General features: G+C 49.5%; 1 protein-coding gene across 6 annotated transcripts in view; it reads right to left on the bottom strand.

Moving 5' to 3' along the window:
* Positions 1-1,123: 1,123 nt before the first annotated feature.
* strbp (spermatid perinuclear RNA binding protein) overlaps positions 1,124-13,930 on the bottom strand; it is a 70,215-nt gene continuing 57,408 nt past the window's right edge. For 2 of the 6 annotated variants that reach the window (XM_056587868.1, XM_056587867.1), the window contains exons 12-19: positions 13,658-13,741; positions 12,170-12,378; positions 10,762-10,914; positions 10,071-10,205; positions 8,864-9,004; positions 7,569-7,752; positions 6,628-6,681; positions 1,126-3,866 (exon numbers count right to left, since the gene is read on the bottom strand). In XM_056587868.1, the coding sequence (XP_056443843.1) occupies positions 3,787-3,866; positions 6,628-6,681; positions 7,569-7,752; positions 8,864-9,004; positions 10,071-10,205; positions 10,762-10,914; positions 12,170-12,378; positions 13,658-13,741 (1,040 nt within the window). In that variant the 3' untranslated portion in view covers positions 1,126-3,786. Of the gene's footprint in view, positions 3,867-6,627; positions 6,682-7,568; positions 7,753-8,863; positions 9,005-10,070; positions 10,206-10,761; positions 10,915-12,169; positions 12,379-13,657; positions 13,742-13,930 lie in introns of all 6 variants that reach the window. The other 4 variants (XM_056587871.1, XM_056587872.1, XM_056587869.1 and 1 more) reach the window with 4 other exon arrangements.

Genomic DNA, 13,930 nt, shown 5'->3' with positions numbered 1-13,930 from the left:
TACACCATACAATATAATTGTATATATCATGTCATGTTACAGCCACACGTACACACACATACAATCAATATGAGCTATTGCAATGCTGCTGTCGTGTTGGAAAACGCTGTCGGACATTCACATCTTCATCAGCATCATCATCATCATCTCAAGTAAGTAAGCTCCAAGCAGACAAGAGTTTTCACGTGTATTGCTATAATATATTATACTATGTTTATATAATATAACACCCAACAAAGGGTTCAGCCCAGTTTAAATAGATGCAGCTGAACATTCGTGTCATAAAATCCAAACTATTGCTTTTTTATTTTTTTTTCACTCCTATCGAGTCCATCTCCTCTTCCTCCTCCTCTTCCTCCTCCTCTTCCTCCTGCTCCTCCTCGTCTAGCGGCTTTTCGTCCAGACCAGGAAGGAAGGAAGGAGAGGAGGCGAGGAGAGGGGGCGTGTCGGCGGGCAGGTCAGACAGACTCTGGCTGCGGCAGAGCCTTTGCCAGCGGACTGAACTAAATAAAGCCAGACCGTCTGGATCTCCGTGACTCTTCAGCCAGATGCCCCCCAAAAAAAGAGAAAGGGAAAACAGGAGGATGGCATTGAGCAGCGGTCCTGTTGCCATGGCCAGAGAGAGAGCCAGAGACAGAGACAGAGACAGAGACACAGAGAGAGCGAGAGAGCGAGAGAGAGAGAGAGAGAGAGAGAGAGAGAGAGAGAGAGAGAGAGAGAGAGAGAGAGAGAGAGAGAGAGAGAGAGAGAGAGAGAGAGAGAGAGAGAGAGAGAGAGAGAGAGAGAGAGAGAGAGAGAGAGAGAGAGAGAGAGAGAGAGAGAGAGAGAGAGAGAGAGAGAGAGAGTCATCCGCTGGGAGTAGCAGCAGCATCATTTCCCAGTGCCTCTAGAAGTCAGAGAAGAGGTCCTGGGGTCCCAGGTGGATGATGAAGGGGGCGAGGGTCCGCGGCTGGTAGAAGGGGTTGTCGATGAAAAGACCACCTGGAGCCAAAAAGAGAGAGAGAGAGAGAGAGAGAGAGAGAGAGAGAGAGAGAGAGAGAGAGAGACAAAAAAAGTCAGGAAGAGAGACGAACAAAGAGACAGGCAGAAAATACAGAGAGAGAGACAGAGAGAGAAAAATGGGCAGAGAGAGAGACAACCAGATAAGGCAGAGAAAGACAGAGGAATCAGAAGTCATTAGAGTTGAAGATGGTCGTCAATAAATAATTGTATGGCCACGTGAAACTGCTCCAGACAGTAGCCTACAGACGACATTTGACTGTGAATGTTATTTGGGGCGTTAATGCGTCAACCATAAGAACTGCTCAAAGGCAATTTCCGGCTGTACTCCTCTTGTCAGATATTTCTTGAACATATTTACTACTTTTCTTATCGCGAATCATTTTTTGGGGCAATTGTTGGGGCAACTGTCACCCTACTGTCGCATTCTGGCCAGAGTTCAGACGAGCGTAGCACCCGCCGAGTGAGGCTTGGTTGCCAGTATGCATCACAATGCTCACCCCACCCTGGCCCTCACAGCCGAGAGGGGAGGAACGTAATGATAGACTTAGAGACAAGGGGAGGGTTAGGGGGCCATGTTAGTGCAAGGGACAGGACACCGGGGTTACCCCCTACTCTAGTGATGAGTGAGACACCGGGGTTAGCCCCCTACTCTAGTGATGAGTGAGACACCGGGGTTAGCCCCCTACTCTAGTGATGAGTGAGACACCGGGGTTAGCCCCCTACTCTAGTGATGAGTGGTACAGACACCGGGGTTAGCCCCCTACCCTAGTGATGAGTGAGACACCGGGGTTAGCCCCCTACCCTAGTGATGAGAGAGACACCGGGGTTAGCCCCCTACTCTAGTGATGAGTGGTACAGACACCGGGGTTAGCCCCCTACCCCAGTGATGAGAGAGACACCGGGGTTAGCCCCCTACCCTAGTGATGAGTGAGACACCGGGGTTAGCCCCCTACTCCAGTGATGCGTGTCATAGGATCTTTAGGGTCCAGTCTCTAGGTCTAACATCTCATCTGAAAGATTTGGTTTAAATACTCTGTACAACAGCAGTGGCACCAAGATTCTTAAATCATTCAAACTATTTGTGACTGAAATATAGTATGAGGAAAAAAAAAAAAAAAAAAGGCAAACAGATGAGTAACAGCTGTAAGGTCACACACACACACATACATCTACATTTATTAATGGAATATTATGGATCTTAACCAACCATTGGATAACTCAGAACAAACCAATGGGTGAGCCTCATAGCCGTAACCATGGAGACGTCAGCAGGAACCTTGGTACTCCTGATTAGCCACAGCGCTCACCTTTGAATAATGCTTTGTATTGACCAGTACGTGGTTATTTGTGTTGTGATTATTTCTCAACCATTCATTTGTCTTAGTTAAAGGGTCATTTGGATATAACGGAAAAAAACGGTTGGTTCTGAGTTCAACCTCATCACTTGAAACTAGCAGGAAATAATTGCATTTCTCATTCATTACGTTTTTAATATGGAATAATGCAGTTAGTTTTCATCTTTGCAACAATGCAGGATATTGGCTGTAGCTGTTCATAACTTCCAAACGTTACTCTGTACAATAAGGGTACATTAATTAACAATTCATTTTAAATAATTTAATGCAGTAATAAGCGTTAAATGACAGTTAATTAACAGTTACAAATGCTGTTGATGCAAACAAAGGCATTAATAAATACTTTATTGAACAGGGTGAAAGTTAAACTAACCCGAAACCGAAATCCTATACTAATGCTATACACTAGTGCTCATTAGCCTGCATTACTACTGTACTACAGTACTGCATTAAGCAATATTAATTAACCTTTCCATATGGTCAAGTACTAAAAGGTAGGGCTTGTCATGTTGTGCCCTTAAAACATTGACGCTCAAAGTAGAAGATCATTGGTGGAATCTGATCCACAGATGGACTCTCTGAATCCAACGCAGCAGACGGAAAAAAAGGCCACTAAGATAAAGCAATGGCAGTGGAGAGGACGTGGAATGTTCCAGCTCTTTCCTGGAGTGCTCCTTCCTGAGGTCATTGTGTTTTTATTACAACACGAGGGAGGGGGGACGGACGGACAGACGGACTCGGTACCTTCGTACATGTTGACTTCTCTACAGGAGAGAGTAGAACAAACCGGCCTGCCCTTCTCCACTAAAGAGTGACAGGAAAATGTATATTATTTTGAAACCAAAGCAGTGGTCCAGTCGTATTTGTTACCAAGTGAGGGCATATACACACCAGGCAGTGTTACCGTTTTATAAGAGATACTTTATTTATTTTTTTCCACATTGTGTCATTTAAACCTATACATTCTTCACACAACTCACACAGATTTGTACAAGGGTGTGTGTGTTGGTGTGTGTGTGTATGTTTGCATGTATGTGTGTGTCGTTTCTCAGGGCTAACCTCTTCCCAACGAAGCATAAGCACAACAAATAAACAAAAAGTTCAAATATATATTTATAATTTAGACTCACAGAATGAGGTAACAATTCACAGTACAAATCCTTCAAGTTTTTTTATCTTAAAAAGTTAAACCTGCAGTATTTTTTTCTCAATCAGAAGTTTTTGGAAATTAAAAAAAAATAAACAGAACATAGAACAAAAGAAAAGAGTACTTAAAACCACTTTTACAAATCGTTTGCTAAAGTTTGACTCAAATGTCCCCCATAGAAATCGTAGGAAAAATAACATTGAGACTAGAAAAACTAAACAGGTCTAGGTGCGTTTGGTTTGTGGATCAGTGTGTCCCTCCCTCCCACCCTCCCCCCGGGCGCTAAAAGAAGTGGTAGTGGGCGGGGTAGGGGTAGGCGGGCATTTTCATGACCGGTAACAGAAGCATTCTCTTGGGCAAACCTGGAGGGAGACATGAGAAGAGCACAGCGCTAGTGTGTGAGTCCACCTGCATCACATGACCTGGCAGGCTCCTCTTCCACAATTTACACTCCACCAACAGTGTGAGTGATAGGGTATGTGTGTGTTTGTGATAGGGGAGTGTTTTGTGTGCGAGTGTGAGAGAGTGCATGTGTGAGAGTGTGTGAGAGAGTGTGTTTTTTGAGACTTAAAGTTGGACAAGTAGGGACAGGAGGAGGTTGTATTAAAAGGTGGTGAAACGATTAGAGAGAAGTGTTAACCTTGGGGCCCCCCAGTCAGCTGTATAAGGGGCCCGGTCAGCTCCGGACGTGTTAAAGTGGGTCTCCAGAGACAGAAAGCAGCAGCGAGGCCCTCATGGTGAGTACCATGCACCAACTCCAGTCCCATTTATTCCTGGATTATATTCTGCATGTGTGCCAAGCGTGAGGTTCACTCAACAAGGTCACCACATGTTGCTCAAAGACCAACGTTTTTCACTTTATTATGAGTTATGAGGGTCGATTAATACAAGCCGCCCACGTCTCCAATCTCCCCTGGATTTTGGGTCTAAATATATTTGGTGTGTGGAGGAATAGAAAGAGAAAAAGCAATTTGGAACCAAAGTCAGGCTTGTAGGTGAAAAGTAACACGGAGCATCGTTCAGGGTTAAAGGTTTGCCGTTGTGTTGGCGACAATATAGCGCGACCAAAAAAAACTATTTCCCACCGTCAAACATCAAGAACAAGAGCTCTGTTCAACACGGGGTCAGCGCAGTTATTTGGCGTATCTTAATCTAAAATAATAACGCTGAAGCTGTGAAGTCGTTCGACGAAATGCTGAATGGGCCTCATTGAGTCTTTAAAGCCACCGGAATAACAGCAGCTTTATGTCAGAGCAGCCCCCCTTCTGAGAGGTGGGACCGAGAGAACCAACGCTACAACTGCACACCTCTACCTCCTCCACCCGGGCTGAAGAACCCCCGCCACCTCTCAAACACACCGAGCACCTTCTCCACCTCTTAAACACACTGAGCATCTCCTCCACCTCTAAACACCCTGAGCCGCTCCTCCACCTCCTCCATCTCCTCCACCACTGGACCCTGAGCCGCTCCTCCACCTCCTCCATCTCCTCCACCACTGGACCCTGAGCCGCTCCTCCACCTCCTCCACCACTGGACCCTGAGCCGCTCCTCCAGCCCACCAGAGGGCTCCCGGGGGGGGGGCTGCTCAGCATGAGTCCCGGGGCTCATTATCACCTCTCCGGGCACATTGGAGCCATTCACAACCTCTGTGGTCGTGGGACACGGGCCTCCACGAGTCACGCGCACACACCGTCACACTACCTCACACCCCCACACCCAAGCACAACCACCCCAAACACACACACACACACACACACACGAGTGTGTGTGTGTGACTTCGACCTGAAGGCTGCTGGAGTCACAACACGCTGCGTTGTGTCGGCGAGTGCCGAGCGCACAGGGACCTGGCTGTCAGCTATGGGCAATTACTCACAACGCCTGGGCTGACGTACGCCACCACTCCGCACTGCACACACTCAATTACCCCGGGGGCTGCGCACAGGGCCGGCCTTGTGGAGCGCCTCGCCCCCTTAAGGATCAGGCAGAGCCACGTGAGAGCGAGCCACCACCCAGACACCCTGCAGTACCAGCGACCAGCATCTCCTCTATCGACTCTTAGACCACCGTCCACACAAGCGGGCCTGGCAACGTTTACTGAAGCAAGCAAGCAATGTTTGTACCAGGGCGGCCGCATTAAAAGCAACCCCTATCGCTGTAGAGGTATGGAGGTTACATAGATGGAGCTCATGGGATGTACTTTGTTAGCGCATTTCCTCTAAAGTAACTTCTTGGTCATTGTGTCCGTGATTCTGAAGGGATCCAGGCTGTGAAGTGCCTTAGGCGGTGGTGGCCAATCAAATCCCATCCTTCCAACCTTTTGTCCTGCCCCTAATATCCTGTAATGCAGCAGGCGTCCTCAACTCGATTGTACAGTATCTGGGGGATCTCCCTTCTATTTCTGCAGTCAGAGCAGGAGTTAGTCGCAGTGCCGCCGGGGTCAGTGCGGCGATCGCAGAGAAACATGATCCACCAGCGGATGTAGGTGATTGAAGGAATAATCAGCACAAGTAACGCAAGACCCGCCTCTGATGAAACCCACCCAGGTTTCGTTATCCCGTGTTGATTGGTTTAAACAAAGAGACCCAATTAGACGGAGACATTAGAAGGAGATGTGAAGGGCCGGAAACAGCATAGTTAAAGGAGGTGAAAGACATGAAGAAGAAGCAAGACAAAATTAATGAAGCGGTTATGACGACCAATAGGAGGGAAGGAAGCTAACGATGTGGTTGGGCCTAATGAACAATTAGACCGTTTTGCCCCGAGACAGCAACACAGGGTCGTGTGGATGTTTTAATCTCCACACTGAACCGTGTGGTTCGTGTGGTTCAGCTCTCCCCTCCAGCGCGGGTTAGGAGTGTAATGTGGGGCTGAGGGCAGCAATCACAGAGCAGGGAGAGAGAGGTAGGGATGACAGAGAGAGAGAGAGAGTGAGCTACACAGAGAGAGTGAGCAAGAGAGTGACAGAAACAGAGACACAGAGATTAAAGAGAGACCGAGAGGGAAAGAGGCGGAGAGAGACAAACAGAGAAAGGAGAGACAGAAAGAGGCGAGGACAGAGACACGGAGACGGACAGAGACGGAGAGACGGACCATATTGTGTGTGTTAGCGGTGTGTTAGCTCACCATAGGCGGGAGCTGCAGCAGCAGCAGGAGTGTAGCCGTACGGCGCGCCAAAGCCTGTTAACGGGAGACGGAGAGAGGCTTCAGGAACACAATGTGGCCGGCCACACAGAGGGGGAGATCCGCTCTAGTGTGGGTGGGCTCAGCCTCACAGTCAGACAAACGCAGGTTTCCTTTGGATTAAATGACATTGCGAGATCGAGTCGAAGCTCGGCTCCCTACTTCAATGCGTCTGATACTTTTAATCTGTTTATTTACATGTTTAGCCGACGCCGTCGTCACCATCAAAAAGAGAGTAGACTAACACACACATCCTTAATGTGTGTCATAATGTGTAATTGTAGGTTTCACGTCAGAAAAAGAATTGGAAGTGTGCGCATGTGTGTGCAGCATTCTCATTAACACAGGAATATACAGCAAACACATACATGGCGTGCTCACACCCACACAAGGTATACACACAAACTCCTTCCATCGGCCCGGTGCTTTAAAGGGCTCCCGTCATGCCACCAGGTGTGGGTGTGATTCGCTTGTACAAGCCGTTTGCCACAGGGAAGGAATGATTTCACAAGTGGATGTGTCCCCCCCCGGTATATGAACGATCGGTGAGCAACGTTTGCTACAGTGCACTTGGTAGGCTGGTAGACTGATCTATCCAGCGTACATCAAGGTGGACATGCCCACTTGTGATGCAACTATGAAAATCCTTCCTTCCCTGACGGCTTGTACCAACTAATCACACCCACACCTGGTGGCATGACATGAGCCCTTTAATGATTAAACATACTTTCACACACACACACACACACACACACACACACACACACACACACACACACACACACACACACACACACACACACACACACACACACACACACACACACACACACACACACACACACAGCGTGAGAGTGGCATCTTGCTGAAGGGGGGGTGCCTACTGTGTAGACTGCGGGCATTGGGGTTCCAGCCCGAGGCCGTCCAGACGGGCGGACTACCTGGCGTGACGTATCCGGGCGCGGCGGCGGCGCTGACGAAGGCCCCCCTCGCCAGCGCCGTCCTCCCTCGGCCCCGCGCCACCTGGGCCGCGACCGCCGAGGCCGCCGCCAGCGCTCCTTTGGTCTGCTAAACACACACACACAAATCAAGACACACACACACACACACACAAAAATCAAGACACACACACACACACGCAGACACATCAAGGCACACGCAGACACAGTGAAAGAGAGAAAGAGAAAGAGAAAGAGAGAGAAAGAGAGAGAGAGAGACACTTGTATAAACACAGCTTAAAGGGCTCCCACAGGCACGTGGTAAAGACGCGTGTACACATTTGCAGGGGGGGAGGCACACGCGGCGTCTCGGACCTCCAACACAAACAAAGACACGTGTGTGTGTGTGTGTGTTGTCACTCGGCGCGTCCGGGGTCAAACAGGGGCCGCAAGCGTGGCGGTGCCACGGGGCCGGTCCCACATTGATCAACGACGGAGTGGAGTGGCGGAGTCGCCCGACGACGTGTGGAGATAACCAGGAGTGGCTCGGCTTTGGGCCGCTTGTTAAACACAGAGGGGCCATTGATCACCCATTGATCACATCTTGGCAAAAAAAACAACCAAAGGCTGCAGGAGGAATATAGCTGTGGTTTGTAAAAGAAGGACTCAAGTGAAGCAATTTGTGCGTTTGCTCTGGGAGAATGAATGAATGAGACCCCCCCCCCCTCCGCAACTGATCTCAAAAGGAAACCACTCTTTCTTCGACCCCCCCCGACTCAAGGGGGGGGGGGGGGGGGGAGAGTCCGTACTCCAGATGGAGGATGGTGGACGTAGCAGTGGAGCCGGGGTGATAAATCAACCGGGATGATTCATTCAAACTCATTTGGTTTGTTGCACTGCAGCAAAGCATCAGTGGGAATACCGAGTGATCCGTATTCAGGTTTTTTGTGACGAGGTCGAAACACATCGTTTATTTTTTCCCGCGATGTGGGGGGGAAAAACAACAGAACAATCACGATAACATTTTCCTATGAATTATTCAATTGGTTTAGGTAAACGTTGTTGTTGTTCTCTGTGGTTACAGTAGGATGTATCATGAACTTTTGAGTGTGTGTGTGTGTGTGTGTGTGTGTGTGTGTGTGTGTGTGTGTGTGTGTGTGTGTGTGTGTGTGTGTGTGTGTGTGTGTGTGTGTGTGTGTGTGAGTGAGTGAGTGTGTGAGTGTGTGTGTGTGACGGTCTACCTGAGGTAGGGGCTTTTTCTTCTTGTTCGCGGCGGCGTTGGGACCGGAGAAGAGCTTCTCCAGGGCGGCCAAGGCAGCGCTCGCCTTAGCCACTTTTTTGTTGGGCCCCGCCCCGCGGAACTTCTGCCCATCCACCTCCACCTGGGACACACACACACACACACACACACACACACACACACACACACACACACACACACACACACACACACACACACACACACACACACACACACACACACACACACACACACACACACACGCACGCACGCACGCACGCACGCACGCACGTCAGCGAGGCTTTTATTGATCTTGTGATATGCCTAATCTATTCTTAATGGCACACCAAACAAACAAACCACACATTGTACATCCAGCCAAAAAAAACAAGTGTGAATAGGAGCCGCGTTCCTGATTAGCGTGTTGAATTACTCCCGCTAATTGTCGTTCTTTATTGAGCACGCAGACATAAAGGATGAGCTGATTATTTTTGCATGACGGCTCCGTTCAATCCCGCCACACCCACACAAACATACAGGTCTTCTGGAACCTTCTCCGTTTGATATTCAACCAGAGATCAGCCGGCCCCACCCAGCCCAGGCAGCCAGCCTGTTACCCAGTCAGTCACTCAGCCGGGACGAACAAGACAGCTTGTTTAGCGGCACCCTACTGTCAGCCAGGCCGTCTAATCAATCAGCAGAGCAACAGAGCAGTGAGGCGTGGATGAGGAGGACACACCGCTCCCAGCGAGAGACCAGATCGCCCAGACCTCTGATTTAGCCCTTTGTTTAGACCTCCTCGCCTTATGTGCGTGTGTGCGTGTGTGTGTGTGTGTGTGTGTGTGTGTGTGTGTGCCCGCACGCGTGTGCGTTTTTATTGGTGTGTTGGTGTGTGACTGTTATATGTCTTGTGTGTAATAGCTTTTTAATGTCCTAGAATTTGTAGTTTTATTAAACGGGCTGCCTTTGTTCACGTCTGGGGGCCTCTTCTGGAAATGTGTGTGTGATGAACTGTGACCTCCGTCACAAAGCTCTTATAGTGGATAGTGGATAGTGTGTGTGTGTGTGTGTGTGTGTGTGTGTGTGTGTGTGTGTGTGTGTGTGTGTGTGTGTGTGTGTGTGTGTGTGTGTGTGTGTGTGTGTGTGTGTGTGTGTGTGTGTGTGTGTGTGTGTGTGTGTGTGTGTGTGTGTGTGTGTTGCCCTCTGACCTCCATCACAAAGCGCTTGTCGTGGCTACCCCCGCTCTCTGAGATGAGCTCGTACTTCAGGCCGCGTCTCTTCTCGTTCAGCTCCATCACGGGGTTCTTCCCGCTGGCCGTCAGGATGGGGCCCTGGGTCCTCACCTGCGGGGGAACACTCATCAGGACCCAAACGGAGCTAGCAAACTAGCGTGTTCAGCTAGCCTGCTTGGGGGTTCAGCGAGCCTGCTTGGGTGTTCAGCGAGCCTGCTTGGGTGTTCAGCGAGCCTGCTTGGGGGTTCAGCTTGCCTGCTTGGGGGTTCAGCTAGCCTGCTAGGATGTTTCACTAGCCTGTTTAGTTTAACAATTTTTGCTAAAAGCTCAGCTAGTTTGGCCAGCCTACAGTGTCGTTGGGGGGTTTAGGTCAGGTTTTTGGCTGCACAGACCAATTACCTCACAAAGAATCAAACTACATTCCACCTACGTTTTTTTTCTAAATGACCAAGAGCAAGTATGTTATATATTAAATACACTAATGCATGTCATAACAACAATAATAATAATAATAATAATAATAACAACACAAATCCAATGACTGTTAACTCTTAAAAACACAGATAATGTATGTGGTTTTGAGTCTCAAGCTCAGAAGACCCAGGAACATTTGCGTCTCTGCTGCTCTGGACGTGATATCCTGGATAGAGCGGCGAGCGCCACCCACCTCCAGCGTGTTGGAGCTGTCCGAGGAGTGCGTCGGGTGGCTGCCGGCGTTGGCCGTCGTCTCGCTCTTGCCCTCGCCGTCCGACCTCTCGTCCGAACTCATGGGGTCGAGGTCCGAGTCGAAGCCCGTGGGGTAGCCCATGGCCTGCAGCACCTGGGAGAGAGGTGGAACGGTTTTAGTGCCGTCCTGGCTAGTGTTTACGCCCTATTCTAGGGCTCAGTGAGGCTGCCACCGGGGTGACCATATGCCTCTACAGATGGACAGATGTACAATGTAGGGCCCACGGCTACGGCACCACGTCTGTGCGCACATCTTCTAACGTTAGCTTATGTTTCAGGAGTGTGCGGCTCTTTAAAACCTGATTAATCAGCCCTTCGCTCATCGAGTCCTCTGTCAAGTACTTGATTACAACAATAGTAACCCTTGTTTCCCTTGTTTTTTGCCTTGCTTTCCGAGTCGTACAGCTGCTCAACACTCGTGTCTCTGTTGTTTTGGGGGGAAACCCAGTGGTGCGGAGCTTGTTAGAGTAGTTGCTCCGACATCGATCGTCTGATTGTTCACAGCCTCACTGGGAGGCCGGCTCCACCGCTGGACGCTAAATGACCGCAGACGTAAACGGCCGAGAGCCGGGCTTGACAGGGATGACCGAGCCTTGGGTCCTAAGAGGATGAATATGTAACGCCCAATGAAGCAGACACTTCAAGACGGGAACATTTTGAGTCAATGAGATAAACAGAGAGAAAGAGAGGGAAGACAGGGGAATAAAGGCAAGAAACCCAGAAATGAGGGACAGAGAGAGAAAATAAAAGGTGGAAGAAGAGAAAGAGAATAAGAGAAAGGGAGAAAGCCTTTTATAGGAATTGGGCGAGGGGGGATTATGTTGGCTCTGTGCTCTGGTGAGCCCCTCTGTTCACAGGCGTTTTGGGATTACATGGCTTTGCCCACCTCCATCACTTCATGCACGAACATACGCGCACACACACACACACACACACACACATTGAAACCCCCTTTATTCATTTTATTAAATCTAAATAAATGGATAAAGAAAATGGTGGGCAGTGCATATAATGAATGAAGTGACAGATTTATTTATAGATTCATCTACTGGTTTCATATAAAGCAGTGAATTCTTTCAGCTGATTTAGTTATGAGGCGTCTACAGGTTAGGCTGCGGACATCCGGGGTATCAAACCCAGAACCCTTAGGCTAGGAGTAAAAGACACACACACTCCCCCTACCACAAAGACTTAATGTCAAGTAATTAGCATATCCCTTAATCACAGTTAATGGGCTTTACAGGGCATATATGAAAATACTTCCGACACCCCCAGCCCCACACACTCCCGCCCAACACACACACCCCCACACACACACACAGCCATCCACCCACCCACACCCACACTACCTTGACGGCGACGTGCAGCTTGGCGGTCTTCTTGGAGGAGCCTGCGGCCTGGTGCACGGTGCCGTCCAGGTCCACCGACATGGTGAAGAGCGGCGCGTGGACCGGGCCCGACTGGGACAGCAGGCGGTACTGCAGCCCCGGCCGGATCTGGTTCAGACGCATCAGGGCGTTCATGGGCTGGTTGGACTCTACGGCCTTGCTGTCCAGGACTGAAGAGGGGAGGGCGGGAGGGGGGGGGAGGGAGAGGGATGGAGGGAGAGAAATATTTAACCATTCTACTCTTTCTCGACAAAGTAGGAATGGTTAGCAAATCAGGGAATTTCACTCCCTCAGCTGAAAGATGGCACGACATTCACTGGGTCGGCTTGTGCACAAACAGAGACACAACATTGCAGTTGAAACTCTTCTGAGAACGTTCCCAGGCGGACAAACTACATAACGTTCCCAGTCAGAAGAACTACGCTCGTTCATAGGAAGACTACGAGAGGCCCTTTTAAGGTCAACGGGGGCCAGAACATCCTTTCCCAGAACCTCCTCTCACTCGGTTTCTATTGGCTTGCCATTGACCAATTGATTGGTCAACGGCAGAACGTGTGCGCACGCCGCGTCTCCTCCCAGCAGGGGTAGAGCGGGGCAGACGGCAGTGTGGATGGCTTACTAAAACACGAGGGATCGATGGCATTGATCTGCCTCGGGGGGGGATGAGGAGAGAAGCCCCCATAGGAGCGAGATAGAGAGAAGAACAATGAGACTCTCCCAGGGACACCGGACTGGAGCTACCTGTATTATGAGCCTCATAACGCCTTTAATACACAAACCTGTCCGTCTGAAACAACTCATAACAGGCTCGATTCTAGATCATGTTGACATCGCCTGAGTCAGTCCACCATAAGGTCACAGAGTAGAACATTTGGTTATAAGCATACTGCTACTCAGTATGCCCAAAGAGTCATTTAGTCGACACTTGTGTTCAAGGCAGGACACTTTTTTTAGGAACACGTCATGGAGGAGCAGGTAGGACTGTAGGTATGTAGACTTCAGGCATTGGGGATCGAACCCTGAACCTTTGGGCTGGGTGTTGAGCCCCTTTAAAATGACACTATGCTGCCCCCATGCTGCATATGTATATCAAATACATATTCTATTCACCTTATATAACCCTATGAATATATAGATACATTTCTGTGCATTCCACACATCCCTTAATAACTCCAAACCTTTCTGCGTGAAGCAGGGAGACTTTAATCACCATCTGCTAAAACAGCCCATGCATCTTCCTGAACTAGACACTTTTAGGTGACTTTCTACTTTCAATAAATGGCTGTCACATAAGAAATATCACGAGGCAACACTCACAAATCAATGTGAATATGCCGGCACATTTCACCAATCCATCTCATCGCATTGTGAATTTCAAATGGATCCGTGGTTTGATTTACAATATCTCAGCTTCCTTATTTTCTCCCCCTCCTCCCCCTGTTCCTCTACCTTTCCTCAGGTTCCTCTTCATCTTCTTGATCAGGTCTCTGTCTTCCATCGCACCATCCTCGTACGGCCGCTTCAGACCGGAACCTAGATAGGGGAGACAGGGGAGGGAGGGAGAGAGGGGCGAGAGTGAGAGAAGGGAGGAAGAGGGTAGAGAGAAAGGGAGGGAGAGGGGAGAGAAAGAGAGGGGAGAGAAGGGAGAGAGAGATCGGGGAGAGGTAAGAGAGAGCAGAGAGAGGGGGTGAGAGGAGAGAGGGTTGGGAGAGGGAGAGAGGG

Source organism: Gadus chalcogrammus, chromosome 4 (assembly GCF_026213295.1).
Source record: "Gadus chalcogrammus isolate NIFS_2021 chromosome 4, NIFS_Gcha_1.0, whole genome shotgun sequence".
NCBI classification, from domain to species: Eukaryota; Metazoa; Chordata; class Actinopteri; order Gadiformes; family Gadidae; genus Gadus; species Gadus chalcogrammus.
This window is presented reverse-complemented; position numbering and strand designations above follow the sequence as displayed.